The 22263-nt window shown below is 43.3% G+C and overlaps 1 protein-coding gene across 3 annotated transcripts in view; it reads left to right on the top strand.

Moving 5' to 3' along the window:
* Positions 1-805: 805 nt before the first annotated feature.
* Positions 806-22263, top strand: part of LOC128831485 (transmembrane protein 68-like) — a 35491-nt gene continuing 14033 nt past the window's right edge. Inside the window, exons 1-4 of one of the 3 annotated variants that reach the window (XM_054017916.1) lie at positions 807-1001; positions 10956-11072; positions 11663-11993; positions 21325-21489. In XM_054017916.1, the coding sequence (XP_053873891.1) occupies positions 11666-11993; positions 21325-21489 (493 nt within the window). In that variant the 5' untranslated portion in view covers positions 807-1001; positions 10956-11072; positions 11663-11665. Of the gene's footprint in view, positions 1002-10955; positions 11073-11662; positions 11994-21324; positions 21490-22263 lie in introns of all 3 variants that reach the window. The other 2 variants (XM_054017917.1, XM_054017915.1) reach the window with 2 other exon arrangements.

The raw sequence follows: 22263 nt of genomic DNA on the forward strand, positions 1-22263 counted from the left end.
AAAAGCTCTGCATCCACGCCCCCTTCCCGCAGCAAGTGTTATACTTCTTGTGGAGGTGGATTACCAGGAGCGCTCCAGCTGCAGAGTCCAAGCGCTGTAAGTGCCTTGCAAGTGTGGATGGGTCATGAGTTAGGGTGCCTGGGGCTGCTTTAATGCGCTCTAGCTTGTAAGTGTGGCCAAGCCCTTTTCCCTCTCTTATAAAGATTAACAGTGGAACAATAAGGCCCCGAGTCTACACCACACCAACGCAGAATCCAACTGGGTGTGTAAAATTATGCATGTGTTCCCGTGTTTGCACGATTGGGATCTAAATTAAAAGTTTTCCTCCTTCCTAGACACAAGGTGCTGAAGCAAGTCATGTCTGTCTACAAAAGAGTGGAGCATGGCATTAGTTCTTTCCCTTTTACCTATGAGAACGAAATGCCCTTATGCTCCTTCCTCCTTTTCTGCGAGATTCTGTGATTTCTTCCATAAGCCTGGAGAAGCTGGCAGCGCGTACAGAGCTCGCTGACAGATCTCCCAGGTAAACGGGGCCACCATGGGAAACCTGGGCAGGAGGCACCCCGGGTGCTGCGGGAGGGCAGCGCGGACTCGGGGGGGGGGGGGGGGGGCGGCGCGCAGCCTGGCGGCTGGTCGGGTCTCCGGAGCGGAGCTGGGCACGCAGGCTGCCGGTGCCGGGCTCTCGCGCTGACAGGGAACGCAACGGTCCGGCCCGCTCGGGAGCGCCCAGGAACTCCCGCGATCGGCTCCGCCCTGCACTGGCCAATCGCGTGCAGCACCGCCGGGTTCCTTCCGCCGGAAGCGGCGTCCGGCGCGTGTCGCACCCAATGGAGTCCGGAGGATTTTGCCTCAGAGAGGAGGTGGTGCCGATACTACCCGTCTCCCTGAGCCGACCCCGGGGGCGAGGGGAGCCGCCCTGGCGGGACCCGGACTCCGCGGGGGCGGCAGGTGGAGGAGCAAACCCGAAGCAGGGCTAGAGTCGCAGCCGCTGCCGGAGCGAGGTGAGGAGGCGCCCGCGTTCCCCGTGTGCGGGTGGGGCGGCCGGCGGGGCCGTCGTTGGGTCTCTCCAGGGGGAGCCGCTGCCGCAGCGCGATGTGGGGGCTCATCCCCCTCTTCGCCAGGCTGTGCCGCAGCTGCCCCTCCCGCCTCCCCGAGCAGCGGGGCGCGGCCCCCAGGCTGGCGTGTCCCGTCCTCTCCCCCCTCTGCCGGCCGCAGCCAGCCCCGGAACTGCAGCGGCCGCGGCTTGGAGGGAGCCCAGCCACCTAGGTCCCTTGGTAGGGCCCGGGGCACGGCTTCCCTCCGGGTTGGGAGAGAGACATGTGGAGGGTCATCATCGGCTGCTCTCCACTGAGGCACTATTGACCTCGACCCTCCTCCTCTGCACGCAAGGGAGCGGTGAGGTGGGATTTCCTCCGTCTCCCCCCACCCCTTTACTTCTTTGTATGTGTAAAGAAGCCCTAAATGTGTCGTGTTCCCTGGTGCTGCGAGGCTGGGCCTGTGACCCGTACCGAAATCAACGGGTGTGATGCACCCAGCAACAGTCTTGGATCGCGCTCTCATGAAAAGCCTGCTTTTGATTTTTAAAAGAAAAAATGACTTGATAATAAAAAATATGTGAACAAATACAACTCCTTCTTTTTGTCCTTAACTCTGGTGGCCATAGATTTTTCCTTGTGTTGCGATGGCACTAGTTGCACTGATGGATTTTTTTTCCCCATGGCCATGCTAATTTTGCTTGAAATAACAGATGCGGCGGATGACATAAACAGCAAAATTCTGCTCTTTGCAGGTGTTGCTATGAACACGTTAAGCTGTTTTACCTAACTTCTCTTAGACCGATTCTGGAGATTTGTGAGGAGCATCTGCTGTTTCTCCTCTCCGAAGAGGAAATCTTAATCCTAACCCTAATCTTGTCACCAGTCTTATTCAACATCAATTAAAGTAATTTAGGAAGGTTGTAAGAAGACAGTGTGCAACACCATTATTGTGCAGATGAGACTCCTCTTTCTCATCCAATGCAGACAATGAGCTCTTCAAACTATTCCACTATATGAAGGAAATTGGAATCTGAATGAAAAACATTTGAGGTTAAATGTGGGAAATATGCAGATGATGCTAGTTAGAAGTGGAAAGCACTTCAAGGACATAATAGCTCTGTCGAGGAAACTTGCCCACAAATAATCAAGGTGTATCATCTCAAGGTCAGCTTGGACTCATTGTTGCAATCTGGTCAGAGGTAGCTGGCACTCTGCGATCTTTGAGGTTGCTATGGCGACCACAGATTATGTTTTTAGGATGGCATGTAGAGCATTCTCAGTGGAATGCTCTGGGCTTTGGAACTCTGACATTCATGGTCAAGACAGATCCTAGACTGGTTAGAGTGAAAAACAAGACGTTCTTTAATCAGGCTTTCTCACAAAAATGAAGTTGCAGAAGGGCCTGAGAATATTCTCCTGGATAACAGAAAACAACCTGCTGGGTTTGGAGTTGGATTTCTTCAGGGAGAAGTCAATGCCAGAGACCCAGTACCCCCATGTACTGGTGATGAAGGGAGTGGGGCTTCCCTTCCCTTCTGGTGCCTAACGGTGAGGCATTGGGTTCTAATATGAACAGAATTTGCAGTAATCCATAGTTTTGTAAGTAGCACCTAGGAAATTGGTGGTTGCAGTAGAAATATTACATACAATTGTGTGACAGGGGTAGCCACATTTTGCAAGGGTTACACACACAGACAAGTCTTTCAGATCCACCCATAAGGAATTGGGTTTAAAAAAGTTATGAGCAACTGAAAGAGAGGTGTTGTAGTGGCAGTTAGACCTCAACTCTTAAATAGACTTTGAATGGATGTAGCCACATATACACTTCGAAATGACTTCCAGACCACTACAAGCCAGAGATGGATATGAAAGATGAGTTGGGGAGGGAGCGTCGGTGAAGTCCAGGGGTGAAAATCTGGTGTGCAGCTTGATCATCTTGTGGTAGGGAACTGTCTGTGGACACTGCTGGGGCTCATAAACTTAATCTCTTAAACTAGGTGCAGGCTGACAGATATGTGATGGATACTGAAATCCTGCTTTGGCTGTTGGAAAGGAAAAGGAACTCTCTCTTCTCCTTTTCTCCTCTACCAGGGCCTCTGATCCATTCAGTAAGGAGATCTACGGCTACAAGCAGAATTCCACCAGTAAGAACGTTGTGCCTTCAGTGCTTGAGAGCCTAAACCTCAGCTTGTCTAGCTGCACCATATCTGTAGAATGCAGCTTTCTTAGTGGGTTGTGGATGGTGACATATTCTCTGAAATAACCATGATTTTACCTGTTTGGGGTCTTGCTAAATTAGGATTACAATTTTGAATTCAGTCTAGAAGCAAACATGGAGTTAATGTAGTATGCAGACCACTGGGGTGATGTGCTCACAATTTGTGGCATAATATGCCAGCTATTGTTCATGTACTCAGGAACTCCCATGAAGAGTGGGTTGCAGTAGCTTCACTTCAAGGTGACAGGCCTGGATCACCGTGGCAAGGTCCTTTGCAGAAGAAACAACACAGTTTACTGGTCATGTGGTAGAAAGCTGTCCTTTGCCACTGTTATTCTACCTCTTCCCTCTAGCTCAGCAGTTCTCATACTTTTTGAGCTGAGCCCCCCTTTGAGTTACAATTTTTGGTTGTGCCCCCCAGCCGTAACAAAAATAGACACATGCAAAAGTATGCTTGATAGCCTACTCATAAAGCTAACGGAGACCTTAACATAACTTTAATTAAATTACCTACAACTGTAAGTTTCAAATACACAGATATTTAATGGCACAGCCCAGGTTTCCTCAGCTGCAGACTGCTTCTACCTTGCAGCCAGGCTGCACTGTTAGGGTAGGGCCAGTACCTTCCCCTTCGGGTTTTCAGGGTGGGGGAAGGCATTTGCGATGGTTTCTGGGTGCAGAGGCTGCCGAAAGTGGAAATCGGTGCGGCCGCAGTGGGTGTTGACACTGACTCACGGGCTGGGTGGTCTGCTGAAATGAGTTGGGGTGGAGGTGGTGCTTCCTCCCCGCCCCCCTTGGGGGCTGGCCCATGATCCGCAGCACTGGCAAAAGCCGCCTGGTGTCGCCACTCCCCTCCTTCCGAATGTTCCTCCATGCCCCCCAGGAGGGCGTGCCCCACAGTTTGAAAACCTCTGCTCTAGCTTCTAGCTCGGGTCGGCAACCTTTCAGAAGTGGTGTGCCGAGTCTTCATTTATTCACTCTGATTTAAGGTTTCGCGTGCCAGTAATACATTTTAATGTGTTTAGAAGGTCTTTTTCTATAAGTCTATAATATACAACTAAACTATTGTTGTATGTAAAGTAAATAAGGTTTTTAAAATGTTTAAGAAGCTTCATTCAAAATTAAATTAAAATGCAGACCCCCCCAGACTGGTGGCTATGACCCGGGCAGCGTAAGTGTCACTGAAAATCAGCTTGTGTGCCGCCTTCGGCATGCGTGCCATAGGTTGCCTACCTCTGTTCTAGCTACAGAAATGGGGAGTTTCTGCTACTTCACTTATTCTCCAGTCTCTTTTTAATTTGTTTTAAAAATGGTCTTCTGTGGAAAATAGTTCCAGTACCTGCCTCGGATGCTCACAGCTGTGCCAAGCAAAAGCTGAATGAAAGTGACGTATTTTTTTTTTTTTGGCCTTTAGGATTCTGAATAGCAATGGTGAAACTAGTTAGTATGTTATAATTTCAATCTGTCGCTTGGGGAAAAGTATGAGCAGCAGCCGAGATATGATGTAATGATGTCTCTTCAGGGTTACTAATTAACGTACATTGTAACTGTGTGTGCTGTAAACTACTTTAGTAAGTAGCATACAGACTTTCAGAACTGGTGAATCAGGAACAACCTCTCCCCCACTGTATCTACATTTTACATGACAGAAACATTTTCCTACTTGCCATTGACAGGTAGATTTATTTTATTTTCCAAACTGTTGTCACTTACGGTTTGTCTAGACTAGGATAAAAGGTGTGTTATAAAGATGCTAGCTAACATGTTTTAAAACACTAGTGGAGATGAGTGGTATTTTAACATATGCTGGCTGAATGAGGGGAACCCTAGTCTTCCTCTTATATTCTAAAAATTTAGGGCTGTGGTCTCCAACCTTTTTAAGCACAAGATCACTTTTTGAATTTAAGTGCAACCCAGGATGTACCTCAAAGCAAATGTAGAAATAAGTTTGTTATATAAAGCTGAGATCAAGTGCTTAATATGCATAATTATACATTTTCCCTACTTATTGAGTCTCAGTGTGACACTTGTGGCTGCACATTATCTGCCAGTTTCTTGAAATTCGGGTTGTAATTTGAAATAGCTTGTTGGATGCAGTCCTGCAGATGAGCATCTGTGAGGCGGGTGCAATACTTGGACTTGATCATCTTAATTTGTGAGAACGCCGTCTCACACAGATAGATGGAACCAAAATAAGCTTTCACCTTTAAAGCACATGACAATAGAAAGGGGGTGTGACGGGTTGGGTCACAGAAACTCCCTCAAGACTGTCGCTAGATGTGCTGGGATGCCACTGAGAACAAACCTCCTTGCCAGAAAAGGCTTCCCTCCACTCCTGTCTTGCTGAGCTAGTCACACCAGTCGGCTTCAGCACAGACCTACAGGTTGTGCCATGCCCTCCTGCAGTTCACAGAAATTAAGATTCACTTAGCCCTGGGGCTTCTCAGTTAACAGGGACTTTCCCAGCACCCAGTATTCAGTCTTTCTGGGAGCCCAAACCCTGAATAAATCTGTTTTGCTTTGTATAAAGCTTATACAGGGTAAACTCATAAATTGTCCACTCTCTATAACACTGATAGAGAGATATGCATAGCTGTTTGCTTTCCCAGGAGCTACTCTGGGTTAATTTCTGGCACATGATGGCATATATCACACTGGTAGATCACATCACATCAGATCACATCAGCCACGTTATCAGGGGCTCATTGACCTGCACATCTACCAATGTGATATATGCCATCATATCTGCCATGTATATTGGCCAAACCGGACAGTCTCTATGCAAAAGAATAAATGGACACAAATCTGACATGAGGAATCATAACATTAAAAAACCAGTTGGAGAACACGTCAACCTCTCTAATCACTCAGTGACAGACGTTAAGATGGCAATTTTGCAACAGAAAAGCTTCAAAAACAGACTCCAATGAGAAGCTGCTGAACTTGAATTAATATGCAAACTAGATACCATTAACTTAGGTTTGAACAGAGACTGGGAATGGCTCGGTCATTACACTAATTGAATCTATTTCCCCGCGTTAAAGTATCCTCACACTTTTGTGTCAACTGTCCGAAATGGGCCATCTTGATTATCACTTCAAAAGTTTTTCTCCCCTGCTGATAATAGCTTCTCTTAATTAATTAGCCTCTTACAGTTGGTATGGGTACTTCCACCTTTTCATGTTCTCTGTATGTATAAATATCTTCTTACTGTATGTTCCATTCTATGCATCCGATGAAGTGGGCTGTAGCCCACGAAAGCTTATGCTCAAATAAATTTGTTAGCCTCTAAGGTACTCCTGTTCTTTTCACAGACTAGACTCCTTCCTAGTCTGGGCCCAGTCCTTTTCAGACTTTTGTTGTAGTTTATAGCCTGGGTCACCCCCCTGTAGTTACTATCCTTTCTCAACAAACTGACCAAATGCTTCACTGATGCTACTTAGAATCAAACACGTTGACCTTCAAGTACATAGCCAATATTCATAACTTCAAATACAAAAATGATACACACAGACAGCATAATCATAACTAGCAAAAAAACGTTCCGTAGACACCTTTCACCTCCTTTGTACAAGATTTGGTGCAACTAGAGGACATTGGTTGCAACGATGATCTATATGGTCACAGTTCATATCAATAATGTCACAGGGAAACTTTTTTTGGTTTATGAGTCCCTCAAAATCGCTGTCCCTAGATCTGGCGTTCATGGTAATTATCTCCATATCAATTCCACTACTTTGTAAATCAAACAACTGATGGAATATCGCAGCCAACCCTCCAATGTCTGCTGGAAGGAACGGATTTGAGATACACATGATGATTGGCTCCATTATGTCTAATTCTTGAAATAGCCTGTTGAATTCCTCTGCTAATTTGGTCAGCTCTTGCTCGAATTGAGTTTAGAATTCTGACTGCGATTTTCATTATATGTGAGAAGTCCACAATTTTACTCGCTAGTGCTTGCAGATGGATTATACAGTGGTAATTTACAAATGAAAGAAAATCTGGATCATTTCTGCAACATGCGACAAAGCCTGCATTTTCAGCAAGCATGGCGGATGCATCATCCGTTGTGATCCAAACAAGTTTCTTGACTGGAATGATTTTCTCAAGTATGTACTTTTTAAATTCGTTGTAGATATCTTCGCCTCTTGTTCTCTCTTTAAGGGGCAAAGCAGTCAGAAGGTCCTCTTTAGTTGTCATGTCCTTAAAAACCATTCAAACAAAAACAATTACCTGGGCTGTGTCGGTCATGTCCACTGATTCATCAAACTGCAGTGGAAAGCAATGCAGTCATTCAAATCCAGCTGTAGTTGCTGAAAGATGTCTTCGGACAATGATTCCACCCGTCTTGCTACTGTGGAAGCACCAAGTGATATGCTGTGAATTGCCATCATTATTTCCTCTTTGATTTTAAAGTCTTTAAAAACAAAGGAGTCTGCTGCCACAGTCATTGCCTCTTTAAATACTTCTGCATCCGTAAACAATTTCTTGTGTTTTGCCAGCAGATGACAAACATGAAACAATACTTCAGTAGAGGCCTTCCTTTTTGCTGCTGATTTAGTAAAAAATGACTGTTGAGCTTTCAAAACAGCCTTGAATTCATTAACTTTCTTTGTACGGAGTGCACTATTCAAGGGGAAACTGTCCTTTAATTTGCTATGCATTGTTTTGTGATGTCTTTCTAAATTCACCTTTTTACTTATTGATGTACTTGTGTGGCATAGAAGACATGCACACTTATCTTTCACTGTTGCTAACAGAAATTCACTTTCCCATTCCAAATGGAAGTTGTAGGTTTTCAGTTTCTTTTTTAGATGGCCTGGGTTCATCATTCATTGTTAATGCTAGCTAGCTAGGTTTGTATTTTTTATTATAACAAGAGGAAAAGGAGAGCACTAGGGACAACTGTAATCTATAGGAAACACTTCTGAGCAGTAGATATGCGCCACGCACAGTGAGCTTTTTTCTTTTTTCAATTTTGCACTTGCAACCAATAATAAGTGCCATTTTAAATATAGTTACGAAGCTGTTTCAAATTTATAACCTGCCACGTTGAGGGGGTCAACTCACTGTCGGAGAAAAACACAGTTCTCTACTTCCACATCATCATGCCTAGCTAACAGCATGATTAGTTTAAAAGGGTCCGGTCTGATGCGATCATGCAGGCCGCTTTATTTTTTGCCTAACTTTAGCTTGAAAAAAAGAAAATTAAATGGGGGACTGAGACTGAGATCAACTGTCAGAGGCTCCATGATGGACCAGTCGATCACAATCTATTGGTTGGTGACCACTGATCTAGGGGGAAGATGTTAGTTTCAGAGAAAGACAGATATACCGTGGAGTGAGGGGATGGAGAAGATATGGTAACATGAGTTTTTTTTTTTTTTTTTTTTTTTTTTTTAAAGTCTCTTTGGTGGAGACATGGTAGCAATATCATAGCTAAAGATGAAATCTGTCTTCTTTTTTTTTCCCCCCATGGTGACTTTTTTTTTTTTTTTTTTTTTTGCTCCTACTCCACCCCGAAACTCTGATAACTTAATCAATCTGCCTGAAAGTTGTCATGTCTCTACTATGATAGGATTTTTCTGGAAAACTGAGTGAGTGAGTGACGTGCCCAGAAGAACTGGTCTTACTGCTTGGAAAATTCAAAGTTAAGATTACACTTAAAAACTGTTCTTAATGCGATTTCTCCATAAGTAGTTGATGATGTTATAATATCTAACTCCAGGCTCAGAAAGTATTTAGCCTAAATTAGTATTTGCAGTATCTGGTAGTGTCCTGCTAATACTCACTATATTATTCTGAAGCAAATGCACTGAAGAGTATGTATGGAGTCTTTGTCCTGCTCAGCAGCAAGAGAATAACAATTGCTTAGTAGTGAGAGAACCAACGTTGTGAATGCAAAGTGAATGAAACTCTTGTTTACACTCTCTGCAAAGTCCCCAGATAGTGCTGTAAACTCATTCATTGCTTAAGTTTTCATGGTAAAAGTTCCTTGCCTCTGAACATGTCCACTGCTGTCTCGTGGCATGTCCCAGGCACTTGTCTCTCGCCTATGCCCCCAAGCAATCCATGAACCAGGGGATGATAGATGTTCCTGTACCTAACTCATGTGCTGGGTCTGATCCAGTAGGCATGCTCAGAGGTCACCTGGCTCCACACACATCAGCTGGACGATTGAAGAGGAGGAGGACCTCCCTTACAACCTCTAGTGTTTAGGGTACACACCTGGGATGTGGGAGACTACCTGTTCAATTCCCCTCTTCTGCCTATTGAGAGGGGATTTGAACAGAGAGCTGCCGCCTGTCAGGTGAGTGCTCTAAACACTGGGCTATGGGATATTCTGATGTGTATCTCCCTCAATCTCTCCTATTGAAGTTGCACTTTTTAGTTTAATATTAGGCCAGAGAGAATGAGAATCATTCTAGAGCTCAGCAGTTAGAGCTCTCACCTGAAATGTATCAGATCCCTTGTCAAATCCCTTCTCGGGTGGGGAGGCGAGAATTGAACCAGTGGCTCCCACATCCCAGGTGAGTACCCTAATCACTGGGCTAAAAGATCTAATTGAGGTGGTTCCACATCTCCCTAGGTGGGGGGTATCTGTGAAGTTAGGCAGTCTCTGAGCACATCTATTAGACCAGGCCCAGTGCACCTATCTTCCTCCAGTTCATGGATCACAAACAGATAGACACCTTTCTGTAGATCAGATATAGGTGCATATCTCTGTGAGAGGGGCAGGGCTTAGGACACACTGCTCTCACTGGCATCTCCCAATGGCTACCTTAGGCGACTCCCTCCCTAGCATGCTCGGTTTTGTATATTGCATTCTAAGGTGCCTATCTTTCCCCATTCATTGTATAGGGAGCGAAGGCACTTAACTCAGGTTCTGTGTATCTTGCTGTTCCCATGACTTTTTTTTCCTAGGCAACAAAAAGTTAGGTTTTACAGTGCTGAGAGTTGCAACACCAAAGTATCTTTGTAGATCCAGGCCTTTGTTCCTATTTCTTGGAGAGATCCCAGTGGCTAGTTTGGGGCAAATGCTCTTCTGCCCCAGAATTCTCTCGTGTTTCCACAGGGTTCTATCATGCCCCTCCCTCCCCAGTTTTGTTTATAGTTTATATGGGGCTGGTAGGAAGATTTGTATGCAGACATGAGTTGCGATGTCTTAAGTATGCTGACAATATCGTCTCATCCTCTCTGCCTCAGTTTCATATGACCTTGCTTGTCCTTAACCGATTTTTGAAACCTTTTATGTGGTGTAGCTGATGGATTGCCAGCTGAGGCTCTGTTCAGTTAACATTAAAGCAATGGTGTAGGATGGGGGAAGCAACTGAAAGATATGAAAATATTTCCCCCTTTAATTTAGGGTGTGTATCTGCCATTTGTTACTCAAGTTGGCAGACTGGGGTTACTGTTGGATCTCCAGTTCTGTATAACTATAGAAGCTCTGACAAGGATGGCTTTTTATTTCCATCTGTATTTGGCTATGAGGTTGCAACCAGTTCTTTCTGATGCATGCACATTGTTACCATTATTCCTGCTTTTGTAACATCAAAGTTATAGTATGCAATGCATTCTACATGGGGCTATGCCATAAATCAACTGGGAATCTAAAGTTAGTACAAAAAGCAGAGCTCAGTTGTTGGGTGGAGTTTCTTGGAAACTGTTCTTTGTGACTTGGTATTGTCTATCTGTAGGTTTCCAGGTGGATTTAATGGTTCCTAAATGACTTGGCATCTGCCTGTTTGAGACACTTTTCAGTCCTGTGTCATCCTGCTGCAACTGTGGTTAGTGGATTACCTGTGAGCTTCAATGTAAGCATTTGGGTAGTTTGAAAGAAATTAAGAAATTTTTTTTTTTTGTTCATTTTACTGCACTTTGTGTATAGTCAGTTTAATTGTTTATGCTGAATGGTCAAATAGTTTAGTTTTCTTGTTGAAAAGACCCTTTACAAACGTTAACAGAGAAATAAAATTCTCTTCAAAAAAAGGAATTAAAACAATTAACATACTACATAAATTGTGGATTTTTTTAAAAAAAAGACTATTTTGAATAACTGAAAATGAGTGTCCCTTTTTAAATTTTTGCCGCTGTGTCAGTTTTGTTACAACCTCTGTCCACACTGGGTGCAATGTTATGCCAGCAAATTTCAACTCTTAGCTTTCATTTGCTTTATTAATCCTTTTGTGCTATGTTACATGAAATTTTACATGGCTGTCATCCTAATCATATATCCATTCTGCTTTCCATGAGGACAATTGGAGGATATTATGAATATCATTTAAATGAAATTTTTAAAAGTTTTTATTTTGTCTGATACGATAACACTTTTTATTCCTGCCCTAGATTAAGAAGCTTCTATGACCTGGAGACAGTTTGACTTGTTTTGTTCTCTTTTAAATAGGAGATGATACATAGAAATGAATCCTGTACTTCAGGGCAGGTACCTACAAGCTACTTATGCTGCCTGATTTACATATTGGAAGAATGGACTGGTGTGGAGTACCTTGAGGACTATCTGAATTATGTGGCCTACCTTTTATGGGTGTTTACTCCACTCATAATAGTTTTTATACTTCCTGGGCTTATCCTCCTCCTCCTCTACATTTCCATTATTTTACTTTATGTTTATAAGAGGAAGAATGAACTAAAAGAGGCTTATTCCAATGATATCTGGGATGGTGCAAGGCAAATGGTGGCAACTTTATGGGATGGACATGCAAGAATATGGCACGGTAAGCAAGATCTGATAGTTTTGTAAGTGCTGAAACTATTGTCACTGTAGTTTAATGACTTAGGCCTATCAGCCTTCTTTTTCATATTTGTTTGCAAATTTCATGTAACTCTTATTTGCTCAGAAAATAAATGTGTGCTCATGATTGACAATGTGCTGTGTTGTAGCCATGTTGGTCCCAGGATATTAGAGACAGAAGGTGGGTGAGGTAATATCTTTTATTGGACCAACTTCTGTTGGTGAGAGAGACAAGCTTTTGAGCTTACACAGAGCTCTTCTTCAGGCCACCTTGTATCTCTAATGATTGACAAGACAGAGGATAAAATTAAGAGCCTAAGCAGCACCTCCGTTTGCTCTGCTTGACTGTCTCCAAATCCCCCACCCTTAAACTATATTTGGAGGAAGGATTGACCCCCACCCCAGCTGCAAGGCAGTACCGTACCCTGGTTGCATTGATTATGCCAGACAGGTTTCCATCCATATTTGGGTGTAACTCTGTGTCCTCTTCAGTCCTTAAGATATCCATTTCAGCAAAGAGCCTAGCAGCTTCTCTACCCTTCTTCCCTGCCCAACTTTTTCTTACAGCTAATGTTAGATGAGTTCCCTGCTGACAGAGGCCTTATATTCTTTAGAGAATGTACAAATGGACTAGTGATTTTCTTCCAGGCAAGGAGGGGAACTAAGAATTTCAGTGAGCATTCAAACAAAAGAAAACTGTTACTTCAATCACTACAGATAATTTTTCTGCAGCCTCAGACAGCCTTTGCTGTAACTGGCCCGTACCAACCTGCAGCAGTTTAAACAGCTGTATTTGTCTTTGAGAAAACAGAAAGCATTTGTGCCAATGGAGATATCATTCCCTCCCCTGCCCTATTAAATCTAAAACTGACATCAGACTAGTAAGTACCTCTAATATTGTATGTAATAAACAGGCACTTCCTGAATTTGAATAATAGCTTGTGGCCCAGGTGCCTAACTCAGGATGCAGATGCCCAAACCCGTAACTGAGGGTGGGGTTTTTTTCCTTGGTTTTTGTAAGGATTAGTTCTTTGAGTAGTGCTCCACTCTAGGTGCTAGGACATGGGTGCTCCACTCTAGGCGCATCCATGTCCATGCGCCTCAAATCGGATATTTTAGGTAGCAGTGTCCATTTGGCCCACACGTGCTTTCTCTGTCTCATGCCCTACCTCAAGGCTATCTAGCGCTGCCTGGGTGAACCACCCTCAGTTCCTTCTCAATCATCCTTGGCCTGAGATGAAGCATGAGCAGAGTCCTATAGATGATTAGTTCTCAACCTTGTTTTAGTTTATAGAGTAGCTACTAGAGTTTTTGTTTAGATGTTTACTGCTCCCTTCTCCTTTTAAAATATATACTAAAAAAACAAACTTGTTTTTGTTTGTTCTGGCTTCAAAAACAGTTATCTCCCTGTCCTTTTTGATTTTTGTTATCTTCTCCCCTTGTGGGGAAGGAACCCCAAGAAGGGGCATTCCTGGCTCTCCTAGGTTTAAACGCTGTCACTCCTACAGAGAGGCGATTCTGGTCAGCGATGGCCATTTGCTGCTTAGGAGAATCCCATATATCAGAAATGTCCTTGACTTCAATTTTTGACAGAAGGTACAAGAAAGAGCTGTGAATTAACACTCAGACTTCTGATGATAGAGATCTCTCTGAGACCAGCCTCCAACTCCTGGCCCTGAGACTCCCCCAGAGCAACAATCCCCATCAACATCCATGAGACATCAAACTCTGGTAGCGTCAAAGAGGAAATCTACAGATTCTTCTAACAAAAGCACAAAAAAGAGGACTACAAGTCCCCAGACCAAACAGTTGACTGGGAAAAAGAGATCCCCAGCAAAGTCAGCCACTTTGGTACCAGCAGAGCTGCAGTGCAGTACCCATGAGGCATTTGGTTCCACAGGTACTGGCACTGCACCTAAAGACCCAAGGGGCACAGGCTCAGAGTGTCAGTACTGTCTGATGAGTGGCAGTAGAGACCAGACCACCTCTTCTAAAACGGCACTGCTGTAGACAAGGAGAGCCATGGTACTGAGCGTTTCCATGCAGCAGTGTGCATCTCCTGTCCAGGGCCGTGCGCACCTCTTGAACACACGAGCATGACCAAGGACATCTGCTGGTGAGCCTGGTGCCTGCCTAGTGGGCGGGGCTAGAGGCGGGGCTGTGGGTGGTACAGGGCCAAAACAAGCCAATTCCTAAGAACCCCAACACCCTATGTGACTAGATCCCCCGCCCCCCATCGTACAGTCTGGGACGGTGGGGGGCCCATTGTGCACCCTTGACTCTCTCCTCCCCCTTGCCCCTGCTTGCCGGAGCTGATTTAAAAAAAAAAAAAAAGAAGCAACAAGCTGCAAGCCAAACAAGCTACAAGCCAAAAACTAGCTAACAACTAACTCATAAGCCAGTTAAGCCAAAAACAAACCCAATTTCTGCGTGTTTTTTGCGGGTTTGGCATGTCAGGGTGTTTCTGGCCCAGGCCTTGTGCTGTGTCAGGGTTAGGTGCAGCCTCACCGCTGAGTCTGTGTCCCGGGGGTGGCGGGTTGGGGGGCTGTCTGTAGTGTGTATTTGTTAGTGTGTAGTGTGTGTTTGTTTGTGTTTGGGGGTTACTTGCTGTGTGCTGAGCTTGTGGTTGTCAGTCTGTTTGTTTGTTTGGTTGTTTGAAGGACCGTGTGCTGTGACTGGCAGTTGGAAGCTGTGAGCTTCAAAGGAAGGTCTGAAAGCTAGAAGCCTCTGGTAATTGGCTGAGCCTTAATCAGTGGGCGGGGCATTCACACAGGCCAGGGCTTTATAAAGCAGTGCACAAGCGACCAGGGGCAGCTAACAGGGAGTTTCGCAAGGGAGTTGGGAAGGGGAGTGGGAAGGGAGCGTGGTCCCTTGCCGGTTTCCCTTTATTCCCCTTAAAACCTATAAATCAAACTACATTCAAAACTTCTTGCTTAAACAGCCCTTTCATTAACTAGGAGACAATGCAGGCAGAAGCCCAGCTGCAGAGTGGGGGCTATCCAGTTTATTGCACTGAGTGCAGCATGTATGATTACCTGCCCCGTGGGTGGGTGGCGTATGTGTGCATTCGGTACAAGGAGCTCCTGGTCCTCAGAGAACACGTACGGACTTTGGAGGCCAGGATAGCAGAACTGGAGGAGCTAAGAGAGGCAGAGAGGTATGTTGATGCTTTCCGGGACACTGTAGAATTGTCCCACCTCCAGGCAGACAGCCCCTGCACTGTTGAGGATGAAAGGCCCAGTGAAGCAGAATAGTCAATGGGAGCAGAGGGAAACCTTCCCATAGTTGGGATCCTCCTTCCAGATGGTGCAGGGGTTGCCTCTCGCACTGAGGTTACCTCTCCAGGGGAGGGAACTCCAGTTGCTAGGAAAAGGCAGGTGTTAGTAATGGGAGATTCGATCATTAGAAACGTAGATAGCTGGGTTTGTGATGACCGGGAGAACTGCATGGTGACTTGCCTGCCTGGTGCGAAGGTTGCGGATCTCTCGAGGCATCTAGACAGACTTATGTGTAGTGCTGGGGAGGAGCCGATGGTCGTGGTACATGTAGGTACCAATGACATAGGGAAGGGTAGGAGAGATGTCCTGGAGGCCAAATTTAGGCTGCTAGGGAAGAGACTGAAATCCAGGACCTCTATGGTGGCATTCTCAGAAATGCTCCCAGTTCCACGCGCAGGGCCAGGTAGGCAGGCAGAGCTTCAGAGTCTCAATGCGTGGATGAGATGATGGTGTCGAGAGGAGGAGTTTACATTCATTAGGAACTGGGGAAACTTTTGGGATGGGGGGAGCCTATACAGGAGAGATGGGCTCCACCTAAACCAAAGTGGAACCAGACTGCTGGCACTAAACATTAAAAAGGTTGTAGAGCAGTTTTTAAACTAGGAGATGGGGGGAAAGCCGACTGCTGCAGCAGAGCATGTGGATTGGACAGAGACTTCTCTTAGGGGAGAGTCTAATGATAGAGAATCTCCAGGTTATAGTCAGGAGCAGAGGATGGAGGAGGATAATGTAAGGGCCAGATCAGATGATAAACATTCACATAAAAAAGAATCTGACGTATCAGAAAAGGGCAGACAAATAAATAGTGACAAGTTTTTAAAGTGCTTGTACACAAATGCTTGAAGTCTAAATAATAAGATAGGTGAACTAGAGTGCCTTGTGATAAAGGAGGATATTGATATAATAGGCATCATTGAAACCTGGTGGACTGAGAGCAATCAATGGGGGACAATCATTCCAGGGTACAAAATATATCGGAAGGACAGAACAGGTCATGCGGGGGGTGAGGGAGGGCACTATATGTGAAAGAAAATGTAGAATCAAATGAAGTAAAAATCTTAAGTGAATCCACATGTTCCATAGAATCTCTATGGATAGAAATTTCATGCTCTAATAAGAATATAACATTAGGGATCTATTATAGACCACCTGATCAGGACAGTGATAGTGATGATGAAATGCTAAGGGAAATTAGAGAGGCTATCAAAATTAAGAACCCAATAATAGCGGGGGATTTCAATTATCCCCATATTGACGGGGAACATTTCACTTCAGGACGAACTGCAGAGATAACATTTCTCGATACTTTAAATGACTGCTTCATGGAGCAGCTGGTACGGGAACCCACAAGGGGAGAGGCAACTCTAGATTTAGTCCTGAGTGGAGCGCAGGAGCTGGTCCAAGAGGTAACTATAACAGGACCTCTTGGAAATAGTGACCATAATACAATAGCATTCAACATCCCTGTGGTGGGAAGAACATCTCAACAGCCCAACACTGTGGCATTTAATTTCAAAAGGGGGAACTATGCAAAAATGAGGGGATTAGTTAAACAGAAGTTAAAAAGTACAGTGACTAAAGTGAAATCCTTGCAAGCTGCATGGGCGTTTTTTAAAGACACCATAACAGAGGCCCAACTTCGATGTATACCCCAAATTAAGAAACACAGTAAAAGAACTAAAAAAGAGGCACCGTGGCTTGGCTTAACCATGTAAAAGAAGCAGTAAGAGATAAAGACTTCCTTTAAAAAGTGGAAGTCAAATCCTAGTGAGGCAAATAGAAAGAAGCATAAACGCTGCCAAATTAATTGCAAGAATGTAATAAGAAAAGGCAAAGAGGAATCTGAAGAACGGCTAGCCAAAAATTCCAAAGGTAATAACAAAATGTTTAGTATATCAGAAGCAGGAAGCCTGCTAAACAACGTGTGGGGCCCCTTGATGATCGAGATACAAAAGGAGCACTTAAAGACGATAAAGTCATTGCGGAGAAACTAAATGGATTCTTTGCTTCAGTCTTCACGGCTGAGGATGTTAGGGAGATTCCCAAACCTGAGCTGGCTTTTGTAGGTGACAAATCTGAGGAACTGTCACAGATTGAAGTGTCACTAGAGGAGGTTTTGGAATTAATTGATAAACTTAACATTAAGAAGTCACCGGGACCAGATGGCATTCACCCAAGAGTTCTGAAAGAACTCAAATGTGAAGTTGCGTAACTATTAACTAAGGTTTGTAACCTGTCCTTTAAATCAGCTTCTGTACCCAATGACTGGAAGTTAGCTAATGTAACGCCAATATTTAAAAAGGGCTCTAGAGGTGATCCCGGCAATTATAGACCGGTAAGTCTAACGTCGGTACCGGGCAAATTAGTCGAAACAATAGTTAAGAATAAAATTGTCAGACACATAGAAAAACATAAACTGACATAAATAGTCAACATGGTTTCTGTAAAGGGAAATCATGTCTTACTAATCTATTAGAGTTCTTTGAAGGGGTCAACAAACATGTGGACAAGGGGGATCCAGTGGACATAGTATACTTAGATTTCCAGAAAGCCTTTGACAAGGTCCCTCACCAAAGGCTCTTACGTAAATTAAGCTGTCATGGGATAAAAGGGAAGGTCTTTTCATGGATTGAGAACTGGTTAAAAGTCCGGGAACAAAGGGTAGGAATTAATAGTAAATTCTCAGAATGGAGAGGGGTAACGAGTGGTGTTCCCCCAGGGTCAGTCCTCGGACCGATCCTATTCAACTTATTCATAAATGATCTGGAGAAAGGGGTAAACAGTGAGGTGGCAAAGTTTGCAGATGATACTAAACTGCACAAGATAGTTAAGACCAAAGCAGACTATGACGAACTTCAAAAAGATCTCACAAAACTAAGTGATTGGGCAACAAAATGGCAAAGGAAATGTAATGTGGATAAATGTAAAGTAATGCACATTGGAAAAAATAACCCCAACTATACATACAATATGATGGGGGCTAATTTAGCTACAAGTCAGGAAAAAGATCTTGGAGTCATCGTGGATAGTTCTCTGAAGATGTCCACACAGTGTGCAGAGGCGGTCACAAAAGCAAACAGGATGTTAGGAATCATTAAAAAGGGGATAGAGAATAAGACTGAGAATATATTATTGCCCTTATATAAATTGATGGTACGCTCACATCTCGAATACTGCATATAGATGTGGTCTCCTCATCTCAAAAAAGATATACTGGCACTAGAAAAGGTTCAGAAAAGGGCAACTAAAATGAGGGGTTTGGAACGGGTTTCATATGAAGAGAGATTAAAGAGCCTAGGACTCTTCAGCTTGGAAAAGAGGAGACTATGGGGGGATATGATAGAGGTATATAAAATCATGAGTGATATGGAGAAAGTGGATAAGGAAAAGTTACTTGCTTATTCCCATAATACAAGAACTAGGGGTCACCAAATTAATAGGGAGCAGGTTTAAAACAAATACAAGGAAGTTCTTCTTCACGCAGCGCACAGTCAACTTGTGGAACTCCTTACCTGAGGAGGTTGTGAAGGCTAGGACTATAACAGCGTTTAAAAGAGAACTGGATACATTCATGGTGGTTAAGTCCATTAATGGCTATTAGCCAGGATGGGTAAGGAATGGTGTCCCTAGCCTCTGTTTGTCAGAGGATGGAGATGGATGGCAGGAGAGAGATCACTTGATCATTACCTGTTAGGTCCACGCCCTCTGGGGCACCTGGCATTGGCCACTGTCGGTAGACAGGATACTGGGCTAGATGGACCTTTGGTCTGACCCGGTATGGCCAGTCTTATGTTCTTATGCTGCAGGATGATCTCCCACCTTTGTGCAGCTAGTGGCCTGTGCACCCCAATACCATGCTGGAGCCTCTGCATTTATTTATTGACAAATAAAACTTGCAGAATTTTAAAATATTGTGCGCAGAATTTTTAATATTTTGGCGCAGAATGCCCTCAGGAGTACATGATGTATAAAATCCCAGTCCTGATGATCAAATAAACATATTGGATCAAAATTAAATGCTTCCTTCTCTTTGTATTATCATTGAGGCTAACTGCCATTTCCCTGAAAATTAACCATCCAGCATTTGTTAGTACAATATATTTAGACAGAACATGTCATGTTTCTTTTAAGACTCATGTCAAGAGATTCTTAAAATCAGCACTTAACTTCAATCTAATTCACTTTCTCCACCCATTACCTTAACTTGACCTTGGAGCCCTAACCATTCATGACCCCTTTACTACTCCTACTATAAATATAAAGAAATTCTAAGAAATTATCTGCTCTTTATACATAAGAAAATCACCTATTTCTGAGCCTTTTTTCATAACCACCGTGGCTAGATCCAGCCAAAGCAAAAAAGGATGTTCGAAGAGCAATTTACATAAAGACCAAAATCCTTCCTGAAAATCATCTCCACTTGTTCTCTGCCATTCAGTCAAAGGGAAGTGAGTTTTTAAGGCATTGATAACTAGATAGTGCAAAGCCTGCATCAAAAAGCTTACAGAGCCCAAAATGCAACTTTAAATCTATTAAAGCATATTGGACCAAAACCATCAGCTATATCAAAGAGTAGAAAAAGGATGTGCATATATATATGTAGTTGCTTTTTTTGTAAAGAAAATTCTCATTCTCCAAGACACTTGCTGTTTCTTCCTCATACCATATCTAAGGTTTGACACTTCTGTCTGCACAGCTAAAACTCTCTCCAGACCCTCAACTACTGTCTGAAGTTACTGTAAACTCATCCTCCCTGGTCTTTCTGACACCTCTCCCCCCTATGCAACTGTACAAAGAATTTTCTTTCTACTTAAGTAAGATGCACAATTTTCCTACTGTTTATTCATCTAAGAAGTCTTATAATACCATGAAAGTAGTAAAGTTATTTGTATATGACGTTAGCCTAATACTGCTAACATTATTGTCTTCGCATTTGTATGGGTTTTAGGATTGGGACTGGCAGCAGAAAGGATTTCTCTTTTTACAGTTAAAACTTGTATTTAGAATAAAGGAGTTAGAGGACTATAGTCTTTGATAAGTGACTTCATTTCCTCTTTCTAACTTTGAAAGCGTTTCATCAAATAGACAAGATCAGCGTGCCAGGAAACCAGATCATCATTTCTTTACTGTGATGTTACAGCTTCTCAAATTTTGAAAGGAAAAGCTAATCAAGAGATGAGGCAAGAGTCTAGATACAATCAAAGAGAGTGGGAGGCATGGAAAAGCAAAAAAAAGCAGCAAGAAAAATAAAAGGAAAGCATGTAACTAAACTACAGCTGAAAATTTTACACATTTAACATGGATGGGCAGAAAAATACCATTAGAAATGGCTACCCAATAAAAGAAAGGCGTGTGTGTGTGTGTGTGTGTGTGTGTGTGTGTGTGTGTAACAAATTTCAACCAAGAATTTAAATAAACATGTTTAAAACTTCTGCACAAGTCCCAAAATTGTTTTTAGTACTTTCCTCTGCCACCACTATCTCATTAGTTCTGCAGATACATTTTTCCTAAGAAGAGATTTTTTATAAATATAAAAGGCCTGCAAATGAAAAAACTGAAGGGCACATTGTCAAGTCAAACTTTTTCCTGTCCCCATTTACATAAGATAGTGTTCTTGATCACTGATTTGTCACTGTTTCAAACTGTGGTTTACCTACCAATCCTCCTCCCCTCATCTATTCCTTGTTTTAATTACTTTTAAATAATCTCAATTACATAAGTGATATAAATGATTTGTAAGACTTCAGCAATATTCTAGATGTTTTGGGGGAAAACATATGTTAAAATGATATAATAGTTCAAGATAGTAAGGTGGCTTTTGTATTATTGTAAACTTTGTGTTTAGTGAAATTCTTCTCACTCTTTTAGAGTAAATAGTTAATTGTGAAATCAGCTTTTGTCATCTTTGAAGTCATCGTGCAGCAGCTCTTGTGTTCATCGTGCTCTATAACATGTTAACTTTTCTCAAGGATGTTGTTATATTGGAGTATGAGTGGTATAAAATGTTGACTCCATTGTACCTTATACTTCTAACAGGTTATGAGGTTCATGGTCTGGAAAAAATACCAGAAGGACCCGGGCTTGTTGTTTTTTACCATGGCGCAACTCCTATAGACTATTTCTACTTCTTGGCTAAACTCTTTATACTGAAGAACAGAATGTGCTATACAGTAGCTGATCACTTTGTCTTTAAATTACCAGGTAAGGGTCTTTCGTTGCAAATAGTGAGCTTGGAGTATTTAATTGTAGACACACTTTTTTTAGTGATATAACACCATAATATTACTGACACACATTAATTAGCATAAGTATTCAGGTCGTATCTGCCAACAGTCTATGTTGTACAGGACTTTCTTTGGTCTGTAGTAGCCCAAGGCCATAATTGTCCCAGTTTATAAATATCATGTATGGATTGGATAGGATTGTTTGGTGACCATTCCTACCTCATCTGTCCCATTGAGTCTGAAAGCAAAGCAGAGGAGATCATAGCACTAAGTAGCCATCTTGATTAACCAACAGCAGCAGCTTCCATGCCTCTTCCCATTTAATAATGCAGTCAGTGATTTGGGTGACTGACTGGGGCGGAAGGGTATGAAGGGACATTCAGTAGCTGCGGGGATGCCCCTCAAGTTGCCAGAGGCAATAAAAATGTCTTTAATATCCTCTCCCTGAAAAGAATGCATAATGTAACTGGGCTTCAGCCCAAGAATACAACTACAAGTAGGATCGAGCCTCTTTGGCAGAAGGACTTAGAGGTGGTTGAGGTAGGGATACATTGGTTTAGATAAATGTATCTAGGGAGGTTAGCTCAGTGGTTTGAGCATTGGCCTGCTAAACCCAGGGTTGTGAGTTCAATCCTTGAGGGGGCCATTTAGGGAACTGGGGTAAAAATCTGTCTGGGGATTGGTCCTGCTTTGAGAAGGGGGGACGAGATGACCTCCTGAGGTCCCTTCCAACCCTGATATTCTATGATTC

The sequence above is a fragment of the Malaclemys terrapin genome, chromosome 2, assembly GCF_027887155.1.
Source record: "Malaclemys terrapin pileata isolate rMalTer1 chromosome 2, rMalTer1.hap1, whole genome shotgun sequence".
Classification (NCBI taxonomy): Eukaryota; Metazoa; Chordata; order Testudines; family Emydidae; genus Malaclemys; species Malaclemys terrapin.